The sequence below is a fragment of the Anabrus simplex genome, chromosome 11 (genome assembly GCF_040414725.1).
Source record: "Anabrus simplex isolate iqAnaSimp1 chromosome 11, ASM4041472v1, whole genome shotgun sequence".
NCBI classification, from domain to species: domain Eukaryota; kingdom Metazoa; phylum Arthropoda; class Insecta; order Orthoptera; family Tettigoniidae; genus Anabrus; species Anabrus simplex.
In genome coordinates, this window is record NC_090275.1 from 129,561,966 (window position 1) to 129,579,165 (window position 17,200).

General features: G+C 39.8%; 1 protein-coding gene across 2 annotated transcripts in view; it reads left to right on the forward strand.

Moving 5' to 3' along the window:
* LOC136883561 (putative uncharacterized protein DDB_G0271606) overlaps positions 1-12,899 on the forward strand; it is a 152,430-nt gene extending 139,531 nt beyond the window's left edge. For both annotated transcript variants that reach the window (XM_067155943.2, XM_067155944.2), the window contains exons 3-4: positions 5,887-6,321; positions 9,762-12,899. In XM_067155943.2, the coding sequence (XP_067012044.2) occupies positions 5,887-6,321; positions 9,762-10,049 (723 nt within the window). In that variant the 3' untranslated portion in view covers positions 10,050-12,899. The remainder of the gene's footprint in view (positions 1-5,886; positions 6,322-9,761) is intronic.
* The last annotated feature ends 4,301 nt before the right edge of the window (positions 12,900-17,200 follow it).

Below are 17,200 nucleotides of genomic sequence, written 5' to 3' on the forward strand. Positions count from 1 at the left end.
CTCTTAATTATTACAGGGTCAGATAAAGCTTCACCTACTGTAATTCTCTGAGATCTATTTTCTAGAAATATAGCAACCCACTCAGTCACTCTTTTGTCTAGTCCAATTGCACTCATTTTTGCCAGTAGTCTCCCATGATCCACCCTATCAAATGCTTTACACAGGTCAATCGCGATACAGCCCATTTGACCTCCAGAATCCAAGATATCTGCTATATCTTGCTGGAATCCTACAGGTTGAGCTTCAGTGAAATAACCTTTCGTAAAACCGAACTGCCTTCTATCGAACCAGTTATTAATTTCACAAACATGTCTAATATAATCAGAAAGAATGCCTTCCCTAAGCTTACATACAATGCATGTCAAACTTACTGGCCAGTAATTTTTAGCTTTATGTTTATCACTCTTTCGTTTATACACAGGGGCTACTATAGCAACACTCCATTCATCTGGTATAGCTCCTCCGACCAAACAATAATCAAATAAGTACTTCAGGTATGGTACTATATCCCAACCCATTGTCTTTAGTATATCCTCAGAAATCTGATCTTTTCTAGTTTTCAACGTTTGTATCTTATTGTAAATGTCATTGTTATCATATGTAAATTTGAATACTTCCTTGGCCTTAGTCTCCTCCTCTATCTCGACATTTTCCTTGTAACCAACAATCTTTACATACTGCTGACTGAATACTTCTGCCTTTTGAAGATCCTCACATACGCACTCCCCTTGTTCATTAATTATTCCTGGAATGTCCTTTTTGGAACCTGTTTCTGCCTTAAAATACCTATACATACCCTTCCATTTTCACTAAAATTTGTATGACTGCCAATTATGCTTGCCATCATGTTATCCTTAGCTGCCTTCTTTGCTAGATTCAATTTTCTAGTAAGTTCCTTCAATTTCTCCTTACTTCCATAGCCATTTCTAACTCTATTTCTTTCCAGTCTGCACCTCCTTCGTAGTCTCTTTATTTCTCTATTATAATAAGGTGGGTCTTTACCATTCCTTACCTCCCTTAAAGGTACAAACGTGTTTTTGCATTCCTCAATAATTTCTTAAAACCCATCCCAGAGTCTGTTTACATTTTTATTTACCGTTTTCCACCGATCATAGTTACTTTTTAGAAACTGCCTCATGCCTGCTTTATCAGCCGTATGGTACTGCCCAATAGTCCTACTTTTAAGACCTTCCTTTCTATCACATTTATTTTAACTACGACAAAAACAGCTTCATGATCACTAATACCATCTATTACTTCAGTTTCCCTATAGAGCTCACGTGCTTTTATCAGCACCACATCCAGGATATTTTTCCCTCTGGTTGGTTCCATCACTTTCTGAATCAGCTGTCCTTCCCATATTAACTTATTTGCCATTTGTTGGTCATGCTTCCTGTCGTTCGCATTTCCTTCCCAATTGACATATGGCAAATTCAGATCTCCGGCTACAATCACATTTCTTTCCAAGTACTGAGTGTTCATTGTGCTCATATTTATCGGTGAATGTCTTCCTCGTGGCACCACTGACGTCATTTCCGAGAGAGAAGGGATGGATTTCTCAAATCGGCACTTGCACTCCGAACTGGAAATTATAAATTATCTCAAATTAATCCCCTCATTTGGAATATATACTGAATCGAATTTGATCTCCTGACGATCATAGATTTCGGAGATATGGATGGATTTCGCTCCTGACTTTTGGCGGGTTCTAAAGTGTCTATCTCAACGTGGTCGCCTTCCAGCCAATGGCAATCGAGGAGCTCAAATTCCAAGAAAGTCCGTCTTCAATTAATTTAATTTGCAATCTATTATTGATTATTCTTCCACGTATGACATCTAAAAAGTTCCTTAAGTTGATCCATATAACTGCAATAATTTATTTATGATTACTTTCGTAGCTAACTTTATTATTTCACCCAGATCTTTCAAGGCGGTATTCCTGAATCGCCAAGTGCGCGCTCGGTTTGAGCCAACGATTGCCGTGAAAACACTGTAATTTTCCACTCTCTGATTCCGAGAATCCGTGACGTAGCAGAAAGCTTGTGCTCACCCGAAATATCCCAGCGCAGTGCTCGTGTTGCAACCATTCTATTGTCTCTGGCTTGCCTTTCTCTTATTGTACGAAACATATTTTTGGACATACGTATCTTATAGGCCCCCTGCCGTAAGGCAGCTCTATGCTGTTGTGACAAGCTAATCCTTCAGGCTCTAGTCTATCGTGTACGTAGCTCGTATCTCAACACTACACAGATGAAATATTGTCAACTAAATTCTGCATTTCAATAAATGTACCATATATTCTTTCATATCACAAATCATGATTAAATTATGACCCCGATCATGCGGGTTCAATACAGAACTACAAAAAATAATTTTCAAATAATTCTTCAAGGAATCCTTCAAGTTGAAACGCCCCAAGTGTCTTTTCCTCATGCTTGCTGACAATTTAAATTATCAATTACATAAAATTTACATACAAAAAAATCACTTCACCACAATTCTCGTATCTTGCACTGTTCATTTACAGTTCAATATATATTCCCTATTGTCTAAAAGAAAAATTATTACACACATATTTAAATTAATATTTCTTGCCGTTACATAAAATAATTCCAGTAGATTCCAGAGTTCCAACCAAAAATGAAATCTTTCAGACACTTTAAATAAAAAACTTTAAAATTATATTTCCCATAGTTGTAGTTCTCCACCTCATCACATATTACAAAAATCGGTATGCAAAGTCGGTGAATAAGTCGCTATAATCCATGCTATAAATAATTGTATTCACGCTGAGTGAAATGGTTAAATTCTCAAATATTAAATATCCGATCATTTATGTCTTATACACTGTTACCGCACCGGCTATTATCAGAGATATTAATGAATTTGGATTTGTCATACCAAGTCCATATCAGCGTCGAGTCACAAGAAAATGGGTAAACAGAATTTAATGAAAATCTGTATGTAAAGTCGGTGAATAAGGAACTACAGTCTACGCTATAAATAATTTTATAAGACGCCCTAATATCACAAAGTCTAAAGAAAACTAAATGTGAAGGCCTACAATATAGAAAGCTCAGAAAATTGATCATTAATAATATTACATCGACCATTGTTTGTTGTGATGTGCTTTGTGTCTTCTATTGCCACTCATCTGCGATAGATAGGTTTGCTGCTGCGTACCGAGTACCTATTTTTTTAAAATTTACCCTACATTGCACCGACACAGATAGCTCTCATGGCGACGATGGGATAGGAGAATGAAGGAAGCGGCCAAGATACAGCCAAACATTTGCCTGGTGTGAAAATGAGAAACCACAGAATACTATCTTCAGGGCTGCCGACAGTGGGGTTCGAATCCACTATTTCCCGGATGCAAGCTCTCAGCTATGCGCCCCTAACCACACGGCCAACTCGCCCGGTCGTACGGTGTGTAACAGCCAGCCTGAATATTGGCAGGAAGTAGTTGGGAGTTAGATAACTTTCTTCTTTAGCATGCTATTCCTCTGGTTCATAAATTTTGTTATACTACTAGTACATAACACACTGGTTCATCATAGCATTCGAGCTGTTCAATCTCTAATCTCAGGCACTGATTGGAATGAGCTGAGTGCATATTTAATGGAATAATGGCAGAGGAGGTTTTACGGCTCTCTGCGGCCTGGTCATTCCAGCTCTGGAAGTTTGGACTGTTAGGTCGGTCCCATAGTACTGTTCGTTAAAAGTGAGAAAATGTGCGGTTTTTCATTTGATCAAGTATTTTATATGATACCATTGCTTTCAATCGCTACATTCCTACTGACGTTTTTGTAATGACCTATGTTGACTTCAGTTAGGAAAACCACACAGTCAGTCTTTCTGAAAATCCCGTAGCGAAGCACGGGTACATCAGCTAGTCACGAGTTATAACACAACTTTGTCCTTAAGGGTCGTAGGCCAACTTCCGCTATCCGGCACGAGGGATGCTTTTCTTCGGACTTTCAGACCATTTTGGCACTAGAGAGAAACAGATCAGAATTCACATTCTGGTATAAAGAAGACTGGATATATTGTGGAGCTTTACATATGTTTTATTGATTATGAGAAGGTCATGAAAGCTCAAAGACACGAGCACAGCAGTCAATGGAATAAAATGAGAAGTGAGGCAGGGTTGTGTTATGTCTCTACTCTCAAAGAATCTTCTCTGAAGCTCTGGAAGGAGGGGAGCGTAGTGAATGATGATGTAAAAAACAACCTCAGATATGCAGATGTCATGGTTCTACTTGCAACAAGCGCAAGTGAACTGGGTAGAACAATAAAGTGCAACAGCCCCGAAGGGCCGTGCCCTACCAAGCAATCGCTGCTCAGATTACGAGGTGTCGTGTGGTCAGCACAACGAATCCTCTTGGCCGTTATAGACTGATGTATCTAAACACCACAAAGACCAACATGATGGTTCTGAGCAGACAGGCCAATTCTCCTGTTAATGTGCCAATTGCTGGTAAAGAACAAATTCACAGCTTCAAATATCTCAAGTATTTACTTCATCACAAATGGCAGAGTTCAATAGCAATAAGATTTCGTGTTGTACAGGCAAGAATTGCATTTAAAAAATGTCCAACATTTTTTGCAGCAGGGGTTTTAACATTAGCCTTCCTCTCTGTATACTTCGGTGCTACGTTTTATTAACATTCCTCTACAGTTCTGAGGTCTGGACACTTATAGACAGATCCAGCAAAACTTTAGAATCTTTTGATTAGGTAGTGGTGCTACAGTTACCTACCAAAAATATCATAGGTGGGTTAAGTACGCAACAGCCAAATATTCGTACTTAAATGATAAGAAAAGGAAGTACATCATCACAACGACAAAACTAGAGTGTTTTAGACTCATGATGAAAAACAACAAGTATCAACTCCTTCACATTATCATCCAAGGTAAAATTGAAGAAAGGAGAGACCGTAGAAAAGCACATCTGCGTGACTGATAGCACTTCCACACTGTTTACAACAGCAGACCTCAGTGAGGATATGGCATGGCTCTGTTTACACATCTTAATCACCTTCGCGCATCTTTTGATTTCAGACATATTATTCGCAAACCCAATATCCTTAAACAGCTACCTCCGCATATTTAATTGAAGCCATTGTCTGTCTTATTTCCCCCTCATCTCCCATATTTTGTCAAATGGTACCTCAACCATTCTGAAACTACAAGGTCACGTTCTTGAGTTAATCATAAAGTTGATTTGAATGTCATGGCACAGTTTACTTAAGGGAACCAATCAATTTCCTAAACCTCTAATTATAACAAGTATTACTGTGAAGAAAATTATTACAAGTGCATGAGCATTTACGATCGCGATCATCTCAAACCCACGATTTCCTTACATCAAGTTCGAATGTAAGTAGCCTGGCTTTATAGATGTTTTCATGTTTTCCTAATAATAATAATAATAATAATAATAATAATAATAATAATAATAATAATAATAATAATAATAATAATAATAATAATAATCGTATGGCCTCAGCTACCGTTTCCAGACATTTCGATTTGACGCCATCTGGCTGTCTGCCCGTCAATTTCGACGTTCCGGTTTACTCTGTCTGCCATCTAGCGGACCTAGAGTAAACCGGATCTCTCTTGGGCGTCTATGGCTGAGATTTAATTAATTTTGTCGGGTAAATACCAAATGTATCACCAGAGATCTTTTACATGCCGACATCGTACGACATGGAGTGTCGAATGGACTTTTTTCCGCCCTTCAAAAATCCGACTACCTCTGCCGGGTTTGAACCCGCTATCTTGGGATCCGGGAAAGAACTTAAACTTTATAATTAGGAATAAATTTTGTGACCTTCCTTTAACATTTCTACCAAATAGCGGTGTTTGTGTGTGTTGCAGCAACTGAGCGCGGAGCAGGTGGCCTACCTCCAGCAGCAGTTCCTTCCTCGGACCAACCCAGCCGGGACGACCTACCTCGCACTTCCTCAACAGTCCTTCCTGGGAGCATCAGTACCTGTTCTGGGAGGACATTCGGCATCTCAGCAGAGCCAGCTGCAGCCTCAGATCCAGCAACATCTGCAACAACAATTACAACAGCAACTGCAACAGCAGCTACAACAACAGCTGCAACTCCAATCCCCGACCCTTAAACAACAACAGCCACAACAGCAACTACAGGTGATCACCAGGCCAGTGCAGTATCAGGTGCCTATCGGCGGGGTCATTTACACTCATCAGCCAGAGTTGGCGAGTCCGAAACACATTGCTACGTTTAGCACGGCAGCTCAGCAACCACAGCAGCAGCAGCAGCATGATCAACAGTTCATCTACCAGGTGAGCCAACGTGTAGCACCCGCAAACCAACCTCCATCACATGTAATGGCGAACAGCGAACCCCAAATGTCCTACTGTCTGACTTGGCGTCGCACGTGATGGTTGTGTGAAAGAGAAAAAGTTGAGTTACCAGGTCTAGCGAAATATATCGGAATCCTATATCCACAATGAGACACTGGTAACCAACTGAGCAACCATCTCCTTTTAGTGGTCACCAGCCCTTACCGTGGGTGTCACACCTACAGGGGTGAAGGTAGCTAATGTTCAGAAAAACACAAGGATACAAGTAACACTTTCATCTTTACAGTTATTATGTGGGTTCTACATTCATCATTCTAAATTCCTTTTTTCTCTTATTCGGTTACAGACAATACTCATAAATCCTCCCAAGGGTAGAACAATGTACCAACGGGAACATTAATCCGACAAGAATGGCACAAAATTCTATGAAATATTTTATCAGATGAGCACCTGACTAATGAATGATATTGACAACGTGTTCCAACATACACGTTTTTAACCTCTAAAATAATAGCATCCAACCACGCTTCTTTCTAATGGGATATCCAAGACAACAAGATCGACATTATACCACGGTTCCGGTTTTGTAGCTGTGTACTGACGACATAGGTGACCTTTGAATGAACACATTTGTATAAACTATCAACCATACAGTTGGAGAAGTTCCAGTTTACGCTTTGGACAATTTCTAGCCATTGTATGATAATTTTAATTGCTTCCTTCTCACAAATTCTGGGTTTTAATTAATGTACACATTTTAAATCTATGTAAGTATCACCTAAAGTACAACTTTTTGTAAAAAGAAGAAGATATAATAATAATAATAATTTTAAGCATATGACCATTATATTTAGTTTTAAGTTTTAATGTTTAAGGACTTGACCTTAAGATTATTATTAGGCTGAAGATGCCCAAAACTAGGACGAAACATGTACCTAATTAGTATATGTAATTCATGTAGGATTTAATTGTATTGAATAGGTGGACACAGTAAATGTTATTGTTGAAAGAATTTTACTTAAAACACAAGGAATTATAAATAAGCTAAATATTATTTCACGTCACTTCTCCACAAACAATTCTCGCTTACACATTGTACATTTAGCTTAATAGGAATAGTATCGCCAGGCTGAGTGGCGCTGGCCTTCTGACCCCAGGTTCACTCCTGGCTCAGTCTGGTGGCATCTGAAGGGTAGATTTACTGGCACGTAAAAGAACTCCTGCAGGACAAAATCTGACACCGTAAAAGTAGTTAGTGGAACATAAAGCAAATAGCAGTATCACACGAGCACATGCTCCATACTTCCAAGCATTCAAATCCATTCTCAAATTTGATAGTTCAATGTCTGTGCTTTGAAGGTTGTTCTAATTTCTTCCGCACTATACCGTCAAAATAGTAATAATGAAAGTGCATATCAAGAACAAGGCCATGTACGATAACGATGGCACTTTTCTTTTTCTCTTATACCCACTTCCCACCTTATACGGGTTATGCTTCTCCTTACCATCATCTCTGCTACTTTTATGAGCTTTTTATCTTCTTTCCCGAACACTCAATCTCCCTACATATATATAAAGCTAATTCCCTTTGTAAAAAAAAAAAAAAAGTCTTTAATAAATGAAACTCAAGTTGACAACAGACACACACAATTTGTACGAACCTTCTCTCATAGTTTGTAGTGCCTTCTATTTCAACACTCTATACAGCCCATGACCTCTCAAGGTGACATCACTTCTGTTAACACATTTTGTCGCGCCGCGTCTCGTCATCCCCAGCCTAAAGCATGTCAATACTCCAGAGCAACGTTTATGAAGTTCCTTTCTCAGAGCCATATCCCTGTGCATGTTGGTCCCTCTAATTTTGAGCGCTTCCTGTGCAAGGATAATCCTTTTGATTTCATATTTTGCCTTATTATCCTCTGATGACATTACCAAGGAAGGAGTCCATCCTTCAGTGTTCAGTCGTTAACTGTTAACTAGTAGTGATTTTGTCTTTTAGTGTCTAAGTTCCAGTGAGTTACTATCTTTCTCCGAGCCAGCTGAAATAGCAATGTCATCTGCCAGGTTAATGCATCAGTCCTCAGCTCTCCGTCGCTCCTCCAAGGACACAGTCAACAAGAAGATTTCAGTAAAACAGCTTTAGGGATCCTCAATTAATTGAATTCAAGAGACACTTAACATTCGCCTTGGAAGGAGCAAATGAAGAGAACATCCTTGGAAAACATAGAACAGTGACAAAGGAAAATTATTTTTCAAAAACATTCTGAAAAACAAGCAGAATATCATATATCATAATGAAAAGTGCTGGAAACAAAAACATTTTATAACATCTGCTCGAATGAATAGATATAGTTTTAAAATAGCCTAAATAAGTAAATCCATTTCCCTCCCATTTCGTCTGTCCACATCGATTTTAATTTATTTCAATTTTTTTAATTCATATAGATTTTAAGTAAAACAAGGTTCTTGTTAAGATGTTCTTAACAAGATAAATACTTTGTAATTTCACCTAAGCATGTTCCAAATGGAATGAAACATGTACTGTATTTGATTGATTGATTGATTTGCTTAATGCAAATATAAGTATCAAAAAGGTGGAAATTCACTGATACTGTAGATGTCGCACCCAAAGGAGGAGAGTCTTCGTTTGCTTTCAAACGAAACAAAAATCTCCTTTCCTAGAGTTTTCCTGCAATGGATGTCGCTGACCACGTGACAATCTGGCTGAGCAGCAACCATCTTGGTAGTAAAGTCTCATAAAATCACTATGTCCCATAGTTTCTCTTTTCTTCTGTATCCCTGTTTGTAGGGTTACCAGACGTCTGGAAAATTATGGACATCCTAACAATTTAATATTCTGTTTGGTGTTCAGCAGGAATTAAAAAATATTTTAAAACGTCCAAACTCTCAGTAGTTTACAAAATTAATCTTCCAGTCACGAAAGAAAGAAGAGATTATTCTACGTAGCTTGACAGTTGCATTTGGAGGTGAAATACAGTTTTCCAAAACTATTGTGGTTACAGTCAACATGGTCATAGGTTTTGGTACTTGCAAGTGAGAGAGGAGAGCATTCTTTGCTCTTGGTGATTGGAAACCTGTCATTCTCAGCTTTTTAACATTGCATATTAATTTATAATTATTCCTGCAAACGTCGAGCGCTTTATTCCCACTGATTTCAGCTCAGCGGACAGACAGGCTCTTGGTAGACCAACACCACCCACGGTATACATTTAGTTAATTTCAAACACTTACCATTGAAAGTAGATCAGAATGATGTTCTACTGTAAAAGTAGGACAGAGTTTGCTCCTGGTAGGAAATGACATGCCTCTTTCAGTGACCTATGTTCTGCTATCCTACTTATTCTCCAAGGAATGCAGCGCCCGAACATAACTGACAGATCTTTCCCGATATTTTTCAGCAACTTGCTCAGCAGTATCAACAACAGCAGCAGCAGCAGCAGCAGCAACAGCCACAGAACTCAGAAGAAATTCTCCAGTACAACCCATACAACACCCTGGTGCAGCAACAGGCGCAGTCGGCCAAGACGGTGTACGCTTCTGGCGTGAAGTCCACTCCTGCCCCGCCGTCCAAGCCGGTGGCTACCGGAGGGTTTGTACCGAGCTCCACCATCACAGGCTCCACATTCCATCACCCCAACCAGGGCGTGAGCTACAGTCACTATCGGCGAGGGCGTGGTGGCTTCTAGCCTCAAAAGCGTCCTAGGAAAGATGAAGGTTTATGGTGCTTATTCTAGAATCAAAAGTGTTAATTTTACCCGCGCGAGACCCGTGTACATCTGCGGCAGTATTAGTCTGTAAGAATCTTCCTGGTTTCACGACATACGGTTAGCAAACGGCAGTGCTGATGACGTTCTGCTATTTAGTAGTGAGAGAACTGTGTAACAGTAACTAGTACCTTTCACATCAAAAAGGCAAGCAAAAGTAGATTCTGGGTAATAGCAATTAGAAGACAGAAGTCATTCTAACTAAAGATCACAGATAGTAGAGCTTTTGAGGTTATGATATCCACACACCCTGAACAAAGTGAGCCTTTAGTAAGTTCTGTTGAAATAACATGAAGCTGTGGAATAAATAAATCAAATGATATCTGTTCTATGTGATCTTCAGAGTCATTGTGTGTGTTTTAATCACTAACTTCTCACTGTCATCGCTATGCTTTTGTCATTTCCCCTTCATGCGAGTTGGCCTTTTCTGACCCAGACAATTCACATCACTGTTGGTTTATCAATCACAAACTATTGTTACGAGCGAACACACCTCATTTAATACAGCATGCTCATCTCTTACAGTGAGTTATCGTATCTTTCTGTCCGGACGGTGACCAGTTCTAGAATCTTACATTGAGCTCTCCCCCTCAGCATCTGAGTTCTCATGACGACCTCAGTCCTCTGCTAAAGACAGGTGTGATTCTCCTCAACTGAAGCAATTGGGAAAATAATATTCTCTCTCTCTCACAATCACAATTAAACACCATGTACCCATCATCTTACCTTCATCCTCTAAACAAGAAATATACAGTCCCTCACAAAAGGAATGAGCACCTCAGAGGTACACTTTTTTCACAAGGGACAATGCTTTGAAACACGTGAAAACATGCTTAGATCATTCATCACAAAAACAATGCATGGCTGCTAGTGCCATGTTGTATCTACACTGCAGTACGAGTGTTCTGTTGTGGGTACGCCGGCATCATAAGGAGAATTAGAGACAAAGTTACAACATGCAGGACAGGCGAGTTCGTGAATGGGAACAACATAACAATGCGTTGGACAGATATACTGGTTTTCAAGGAGAAAAAGAACCTGCACTAGCAACACAAACAAGTGAGCACCAAGTATCTCGACTCGTCCAGGGTACTAGAAGACAGCGTACTGGACGGCTTCAACTAATGAGGCACTAAGTAAATCAAATAGCATAGCAATTATCTGACTAGCAAATGACAAGGAGCAGCTCACTTCAAAGAAAACAGACTTCACAGGGTGCATGAATCTCCAGGTCACTATTGGCATCTGCAAATGAGGGCACTAGAAGCATCTAAAATTGCTTTTATCGACAATCTTAAGGCCGAATATGGCATTTTATCAAGGCACATTACTACATTCGTAGCTGCCTCTGTGGGTTCAAACTCGGCAGGGATACGGTACTCCGATTTTTGAAGGGCGGAAAGAAGTCCATTCGACACTCCATGTCGTGCAATGTTGGCATATAAAAGTCATTTGGTGACACATTTGGTGTTTACCCAACGAAATTCATTAAATTTCAGCAACAGACACCCAAGAGAGATTCAGTTTACACGGTCTGCCATCTAGGTAGGCCTAGATTAAAATGGAACGTCGCAATTGATGCGCAGACAGCCAAATGGCGTCATATTGAAATGTGCACACGATAGTTGAGGCCATACCATCATTATTACATTCGTCATACATAAGGACATATGTCGGAATGCACAAGAGTTTGTGGCAAAGGACATGTCTGGAACAGTAACAAAAGTTAATTATCTCACTGAGAAACACACAGCTATACAATTGATGCGAGTGGCAGAGAAACTGTTTCCAAGAGGCATAAGCCATTTTTGGCATAAATTTTTCAAGTAAACTTGGAACATGTCCACGAAACATTCATGTGGAGGCAAGCAAAAGTGGAAAAATGACAAAAGAGCATGTGAAGCGTTTTCTAACTTGTGTAGTTGGCTCTTTTGCCTACTGCTGTTAGGTCATAAAGTTACAACACTTGACGTGTACTTCTTTCAGCAATAGAAGATTGATATGAGAAGCATCACTGATTTTGTAATGTAAAAAAGTTACATGTTTTGTATTTCATCATTACAGTTCACTCTGCAATACAATATATAATCAGTTTTCTGCAAAGTAAACCCCTCCTAGTCTGTTAAGGCGTGAAGTGGGTATGCTCCGATACCGTGGCTAGCCGGTTCCAGTGTCATTGGTTGACCGTCAGAATGTTGGCCGGCAGGGTGCGAGAGGGTACTAGAATGCATGCTCTCTGTAATGTTCATACCCAGTGAGGGCATACAATGCTGTCGAATGGGAATGTTGAGCCTTGAGCAGACCTCTTGGTGTTATCTGACAGGAGTAAGCTGCGTGCCGGCACCAGGTTTCAACCTCTCTCTACCTCATCATCATCTCAGGTCGCCCATGTATCTGATGAGCCCAACATGTCCGTAGACACTCCTCGCACTAAATGAGATTGATACACCCACATCATCGTTTGAAAATATAATTTGTGTGACTACAGTTGAGATGTTCACTTTAACCATTTCATTGACAGCGGGTCAGAAACAACAGGACCTATAGAAATTATGTAGGTAGCCACAGGGTTTGAATTATATTTCCATAATAATTAAAATTAAGTCTGATAAAATGTTAATTGTGAGGAACTTGCACTCATTCCTTTTTTGAGCATTTTATATATAAACCATTGCCAATATTTAATAAACATGAAGAGTACATTTCCTAATGTTTAAGTTAAGAATGAGCCTTGTTGGGGCATTTTATAAAATATATATATTATTATTTTTGTAATAAAATGTGTGTGTGCTTAAACTCCATGTTGGTTATTTTCTTCCTGTAAGGGCAAGGCAGAGGCTCCTTTTCAACATTACATATAGGAAACGAATCTGTAACCTCAATTTTATACTCTATTACACTTCTTTGAGCCTGAAATTCTTACATCATTTACCACGGTCTAACAAGGTAACCATAAAATACTGTAACTAATCGTTCAGATTTGAGCAATATTCCAAGAAACAATGTTAGGATTCCTCAACAGTTAAATACGTTTTTACCAGTTTTAAATATGGTCAGGAACAATGGACGTTACGGCAGGCTCGTCACTTTCAAGTTATTTTCCATTTTTTACATTGAAAACAAAAGTTTTTGCAAGAAGTGAGGTCAATTATATATATTTATTTATATCTTTTGCGTTTTTCAAATAGTCCTTAAAAAGACATTTGCGTTCTTCCATTTTTTCACTTTCTGAATTTTAAGTTTTGTAATCTACCATGTGATTTATGGTTGATGAAGTCTCAAATAGAGACGAAACGTGTCCCTAATATTTTTAATATGTTCACTTGTAAAGTCATGTGTATTGATCGGGTGGACGGATCTATATGATGAAGTTCATAAATTGTACCAATATTCAATAGTGATGAGCAGGGCTGCCATAGTCATTTTAGTTCACTTAAGTTAATTTTATAATTATCCACATAGTTGTAGTTTTGATTTAGGTACTAATCTTATAGTTGTAGTAGGTACTTCTTACTATCAGTTGTCATAATTTAACTTTCAAATTGTCAGCATTAAGCAACCAGCAAACAAATGTCTCCAATTTCAGCCTCCTTTCACTACTGTCCCAGGCTGGTCAAGCCCCCTCGCAGAACCAGCTCAACCCTACCCTACTTCCCTACAAATAGCACAAGATGTCAATACAGAGCATTGTCCCACATTTCTCCAAAATATTTTCAACCTGTAATCTGGATGCTATAATGAATTCAGACTCATGGCTGCATCAGTTAATCCCTTCAGCTCTGGTTAAAATGAGTGGATTCACTTTAGTTAGGAACAATTCAGAGGGAAAGCCTGCAGGCGGAGTCAGAATATTCGTACGTGATGACTTGAAATATAAGGTAATGTTTAAATCGCCAAGTCAATACTCGCACAGACCGGAGTTTTTGTTCATAGAAATAGGAGTTTGCGGTACAAAGTGTTTACTCGGTGTAGTGTATCGCCCATCGAAGACTGGAAACACCACGGATCTAGGGGAAGCGTTATACGATGTAATATCCAGGTATGAACATGTGATTTTAATGGGAGACTTTAGCAATGACCTGACAAATGAAACTACTGAGACTAGGCGACTAACATTCATGTTTGAATCCATTAATATGACAACTCTGCCCTTACAACCCATACACCGTGTTCCAACCTTGCACACACTCCTCGACCTAATCACTGTAAACAATAACGACCATATATTGTCACATGGACAGATGCCTGTGCCAGGCCTTTACGCTGCAAACTCTTTGAAGTGACCAAAATACAAGCCTAAGATAATCACATACAGGGATTTCAAACATTTGAACAAAGAAGCCCTCACTGCGGACACTGAGCACAATTCAGTATATAAAGGACACTGATGACAACGAACTTCTCTTAACAGACATGCTCCATTACGTACTGCTCGAGTCAAGCCTTGGCTCAATCAAGAAATTCAAGATCAAACGAAAGACAGAGACGCAGCCTATAATTACTGTGTGAAACATCCAGCACAGGACAATTTTGCGAAATATAAAAGACTCTGAAATAAAACAACGCAGATTATAAGAAACGCTAAAATACGTTACTCGTACGAAATTTTAAATTCACATTGTTGTATGGAAAACTCTCTGCGATATGGGTCTAAATGAAACAAAGACAAAGGATACCTTTAGACGATGTGAACTATTGTCCAGGTACAGAAATACCAAGAGAGCCACTATTGACAGAATATGTTCAAAGGGAAAGCATGGCGGAGAAACATTCTACTTCTTTCATGTGATGTAAAGAGCGCCCTCAATGACATACAATCAGGGTCTTCTGGACATGATGGAATAAACATGTCCCTCTTAAGAAAAATTCTAGACATCAATTCTTCCAACAATAACGCACATTATTAACACTTCTCTTATGACGGGAATCTTTCCCGAGAACTAGAAAAGTGCCATCATCTGACCCTTGCCCAAAAATACGAGGGCCATCCGGAAAATAGTACCCGTTAGCGCCGCATGAATCGCTGACGACTCGGGTAGCCGCTGGGCAAGGTCAGAGCGCGTCAGTGGCTTGTCTGCCTGTTCTGTGCGAGGTTGTGCGACGCTAGCATTGCCTGTGTTGTGTCTGTGATCGTTTAAAATGTTTAAACAAATTGAGAACCCCGCCAGTTGTGAAGTGAGGGCCGTGATTAAATTTCTTAATGCACGAAACGTTCGACCTTGTGATATTCATCGCCAATTAACGGAGGTGTATGGAGACAATGAGACGGTCGAGTCGTCTGTTCGGCGCTGGTATCGCAACTTCAACCTGGGGAGGGGGAATGCACACGACGAGGAGCGTTCAGGGAGACCATCTGTCATAACGGACCAACTGCTGAGCGCAGTAGACGAATGATCGGCGCGTCACAATTGATGAACTCTGAGAACATTTTCCTAATGTGTCTCCAACAATTGTTCATGAAATTGTCAAAGACCATCTGCATTATTCAAAAATCTGTGCAAGGTGGGTCCCTCGCATGCTTACAGAGGAGCACAAAACCAAGCCTATGGCTGCAGCACTGACGTTTCTGGGACGTTATTCCGATGAAGGAGACTCTTTCCTGACTCGCATCATTACTAGGGACGAAACATGGGTTTGTTATGCATCACCTGAGAGTAAACGACAGTCAATGGAGTGGTATCATGCCCATTCACCAACCAAACCAAAAAAAATCAAGACAGTTCTGTCCACCAGGAAACTCATGGCAACTGTTTGCTGGGATCGCCGAGGTGTACTGCTCATTGATTTTATGGCCCGTGGAGACACAATTAATGCTAATGCGTATTGTGAAACATTAAATAAATTACGGCGGGCAATACAAAATCGACGGTGAGGTCTATTGTCTACAGGCTAAAATCTCCTCCATGACAATGCCAGGCCTCATGCAGCTGCGATAACACAACAACTTTTGCAGCAATTCAAGTGGGAAACCTTCGACCATCCCCCGTATAGCGCGGACTTGGCCCCTTCGGATTTTCATCTCTTTACGAAGCTTAAAGACTTTCTGGCGGGGAAAAGGATTTGACAGCGACGAAGAACTTAAAACGAGCTGTGACTGCGTATCTCAATACGCTGGTGGCGGAGGACTGTGATGCTGGAATACAAAAACTCGTCCCATGTTATGACAAATGCCTAAATTTGCTTGGAGATTATGTGGAGTAGTGTAAAGTATGCTCTTTCCAATAAAAATGTGTATATTTGTTAATATTTACTCCTGTGTCTTTATTGCGCGAACGGGTACCACTTTCCCGATGGCCTTCGTAGTACCCCCACAACCCTGGACGATTACTGCCCTATTAGTATCCTCCATATGCTAGGAAAAGGACTAGAGAAACTAGTACTTAAATAAATGGCAGACTGTCTTTGACAACGTAACTTACTCGACAGATATCAATCAGGGTTTAGATCAACTTCCAGTACCAACACAGCAATAGTAAAAGTAACTAATGACATTCAGCTAGCAATGGATAATGGACAAATGACATTTTTAATTCTTCACGACCTTACAAAGGCATCTGACTGCGTAGATAGACATTTTACCAGCTACATTAGACATGATGAAATTTTCTAATAATGTATTATGCTGGGTACGTTCCTATCTCAGTGGACGTAAACAATGTGTGTCAATAGGAGATAATATGTCCAGATGACAAAATACTGAGAAGAAGGAATGTAGTCAGAAAATGTACAAGAGGACATTAAATTAAAATAACAATACTTCCAGAATCTAACAGAGCAATAACAAGTTCATTATTGAGTTCATCATCATCATCATTTCCCTTTATCCAGCTGTAGCCGGGTAGGGGCAAATTTGGTTCCTCTCCACTTTCCACCACTCCTCCTCCAACAGTGTGCCCCAGTCCAGGTTTCTTTCTACAATACTGCGTTGGATTGTGTCCTTCCATCTCATTCGTGGTCGTCCACGGCCTCTCTTCCTTGCATTTGCATTTCCATCACCTTTTTTTGGCATTCTTTCATCACTCATTCCCTTTACGTGCCCAAACCATCTTAATCGGCTCCTCTCTATTCTATCA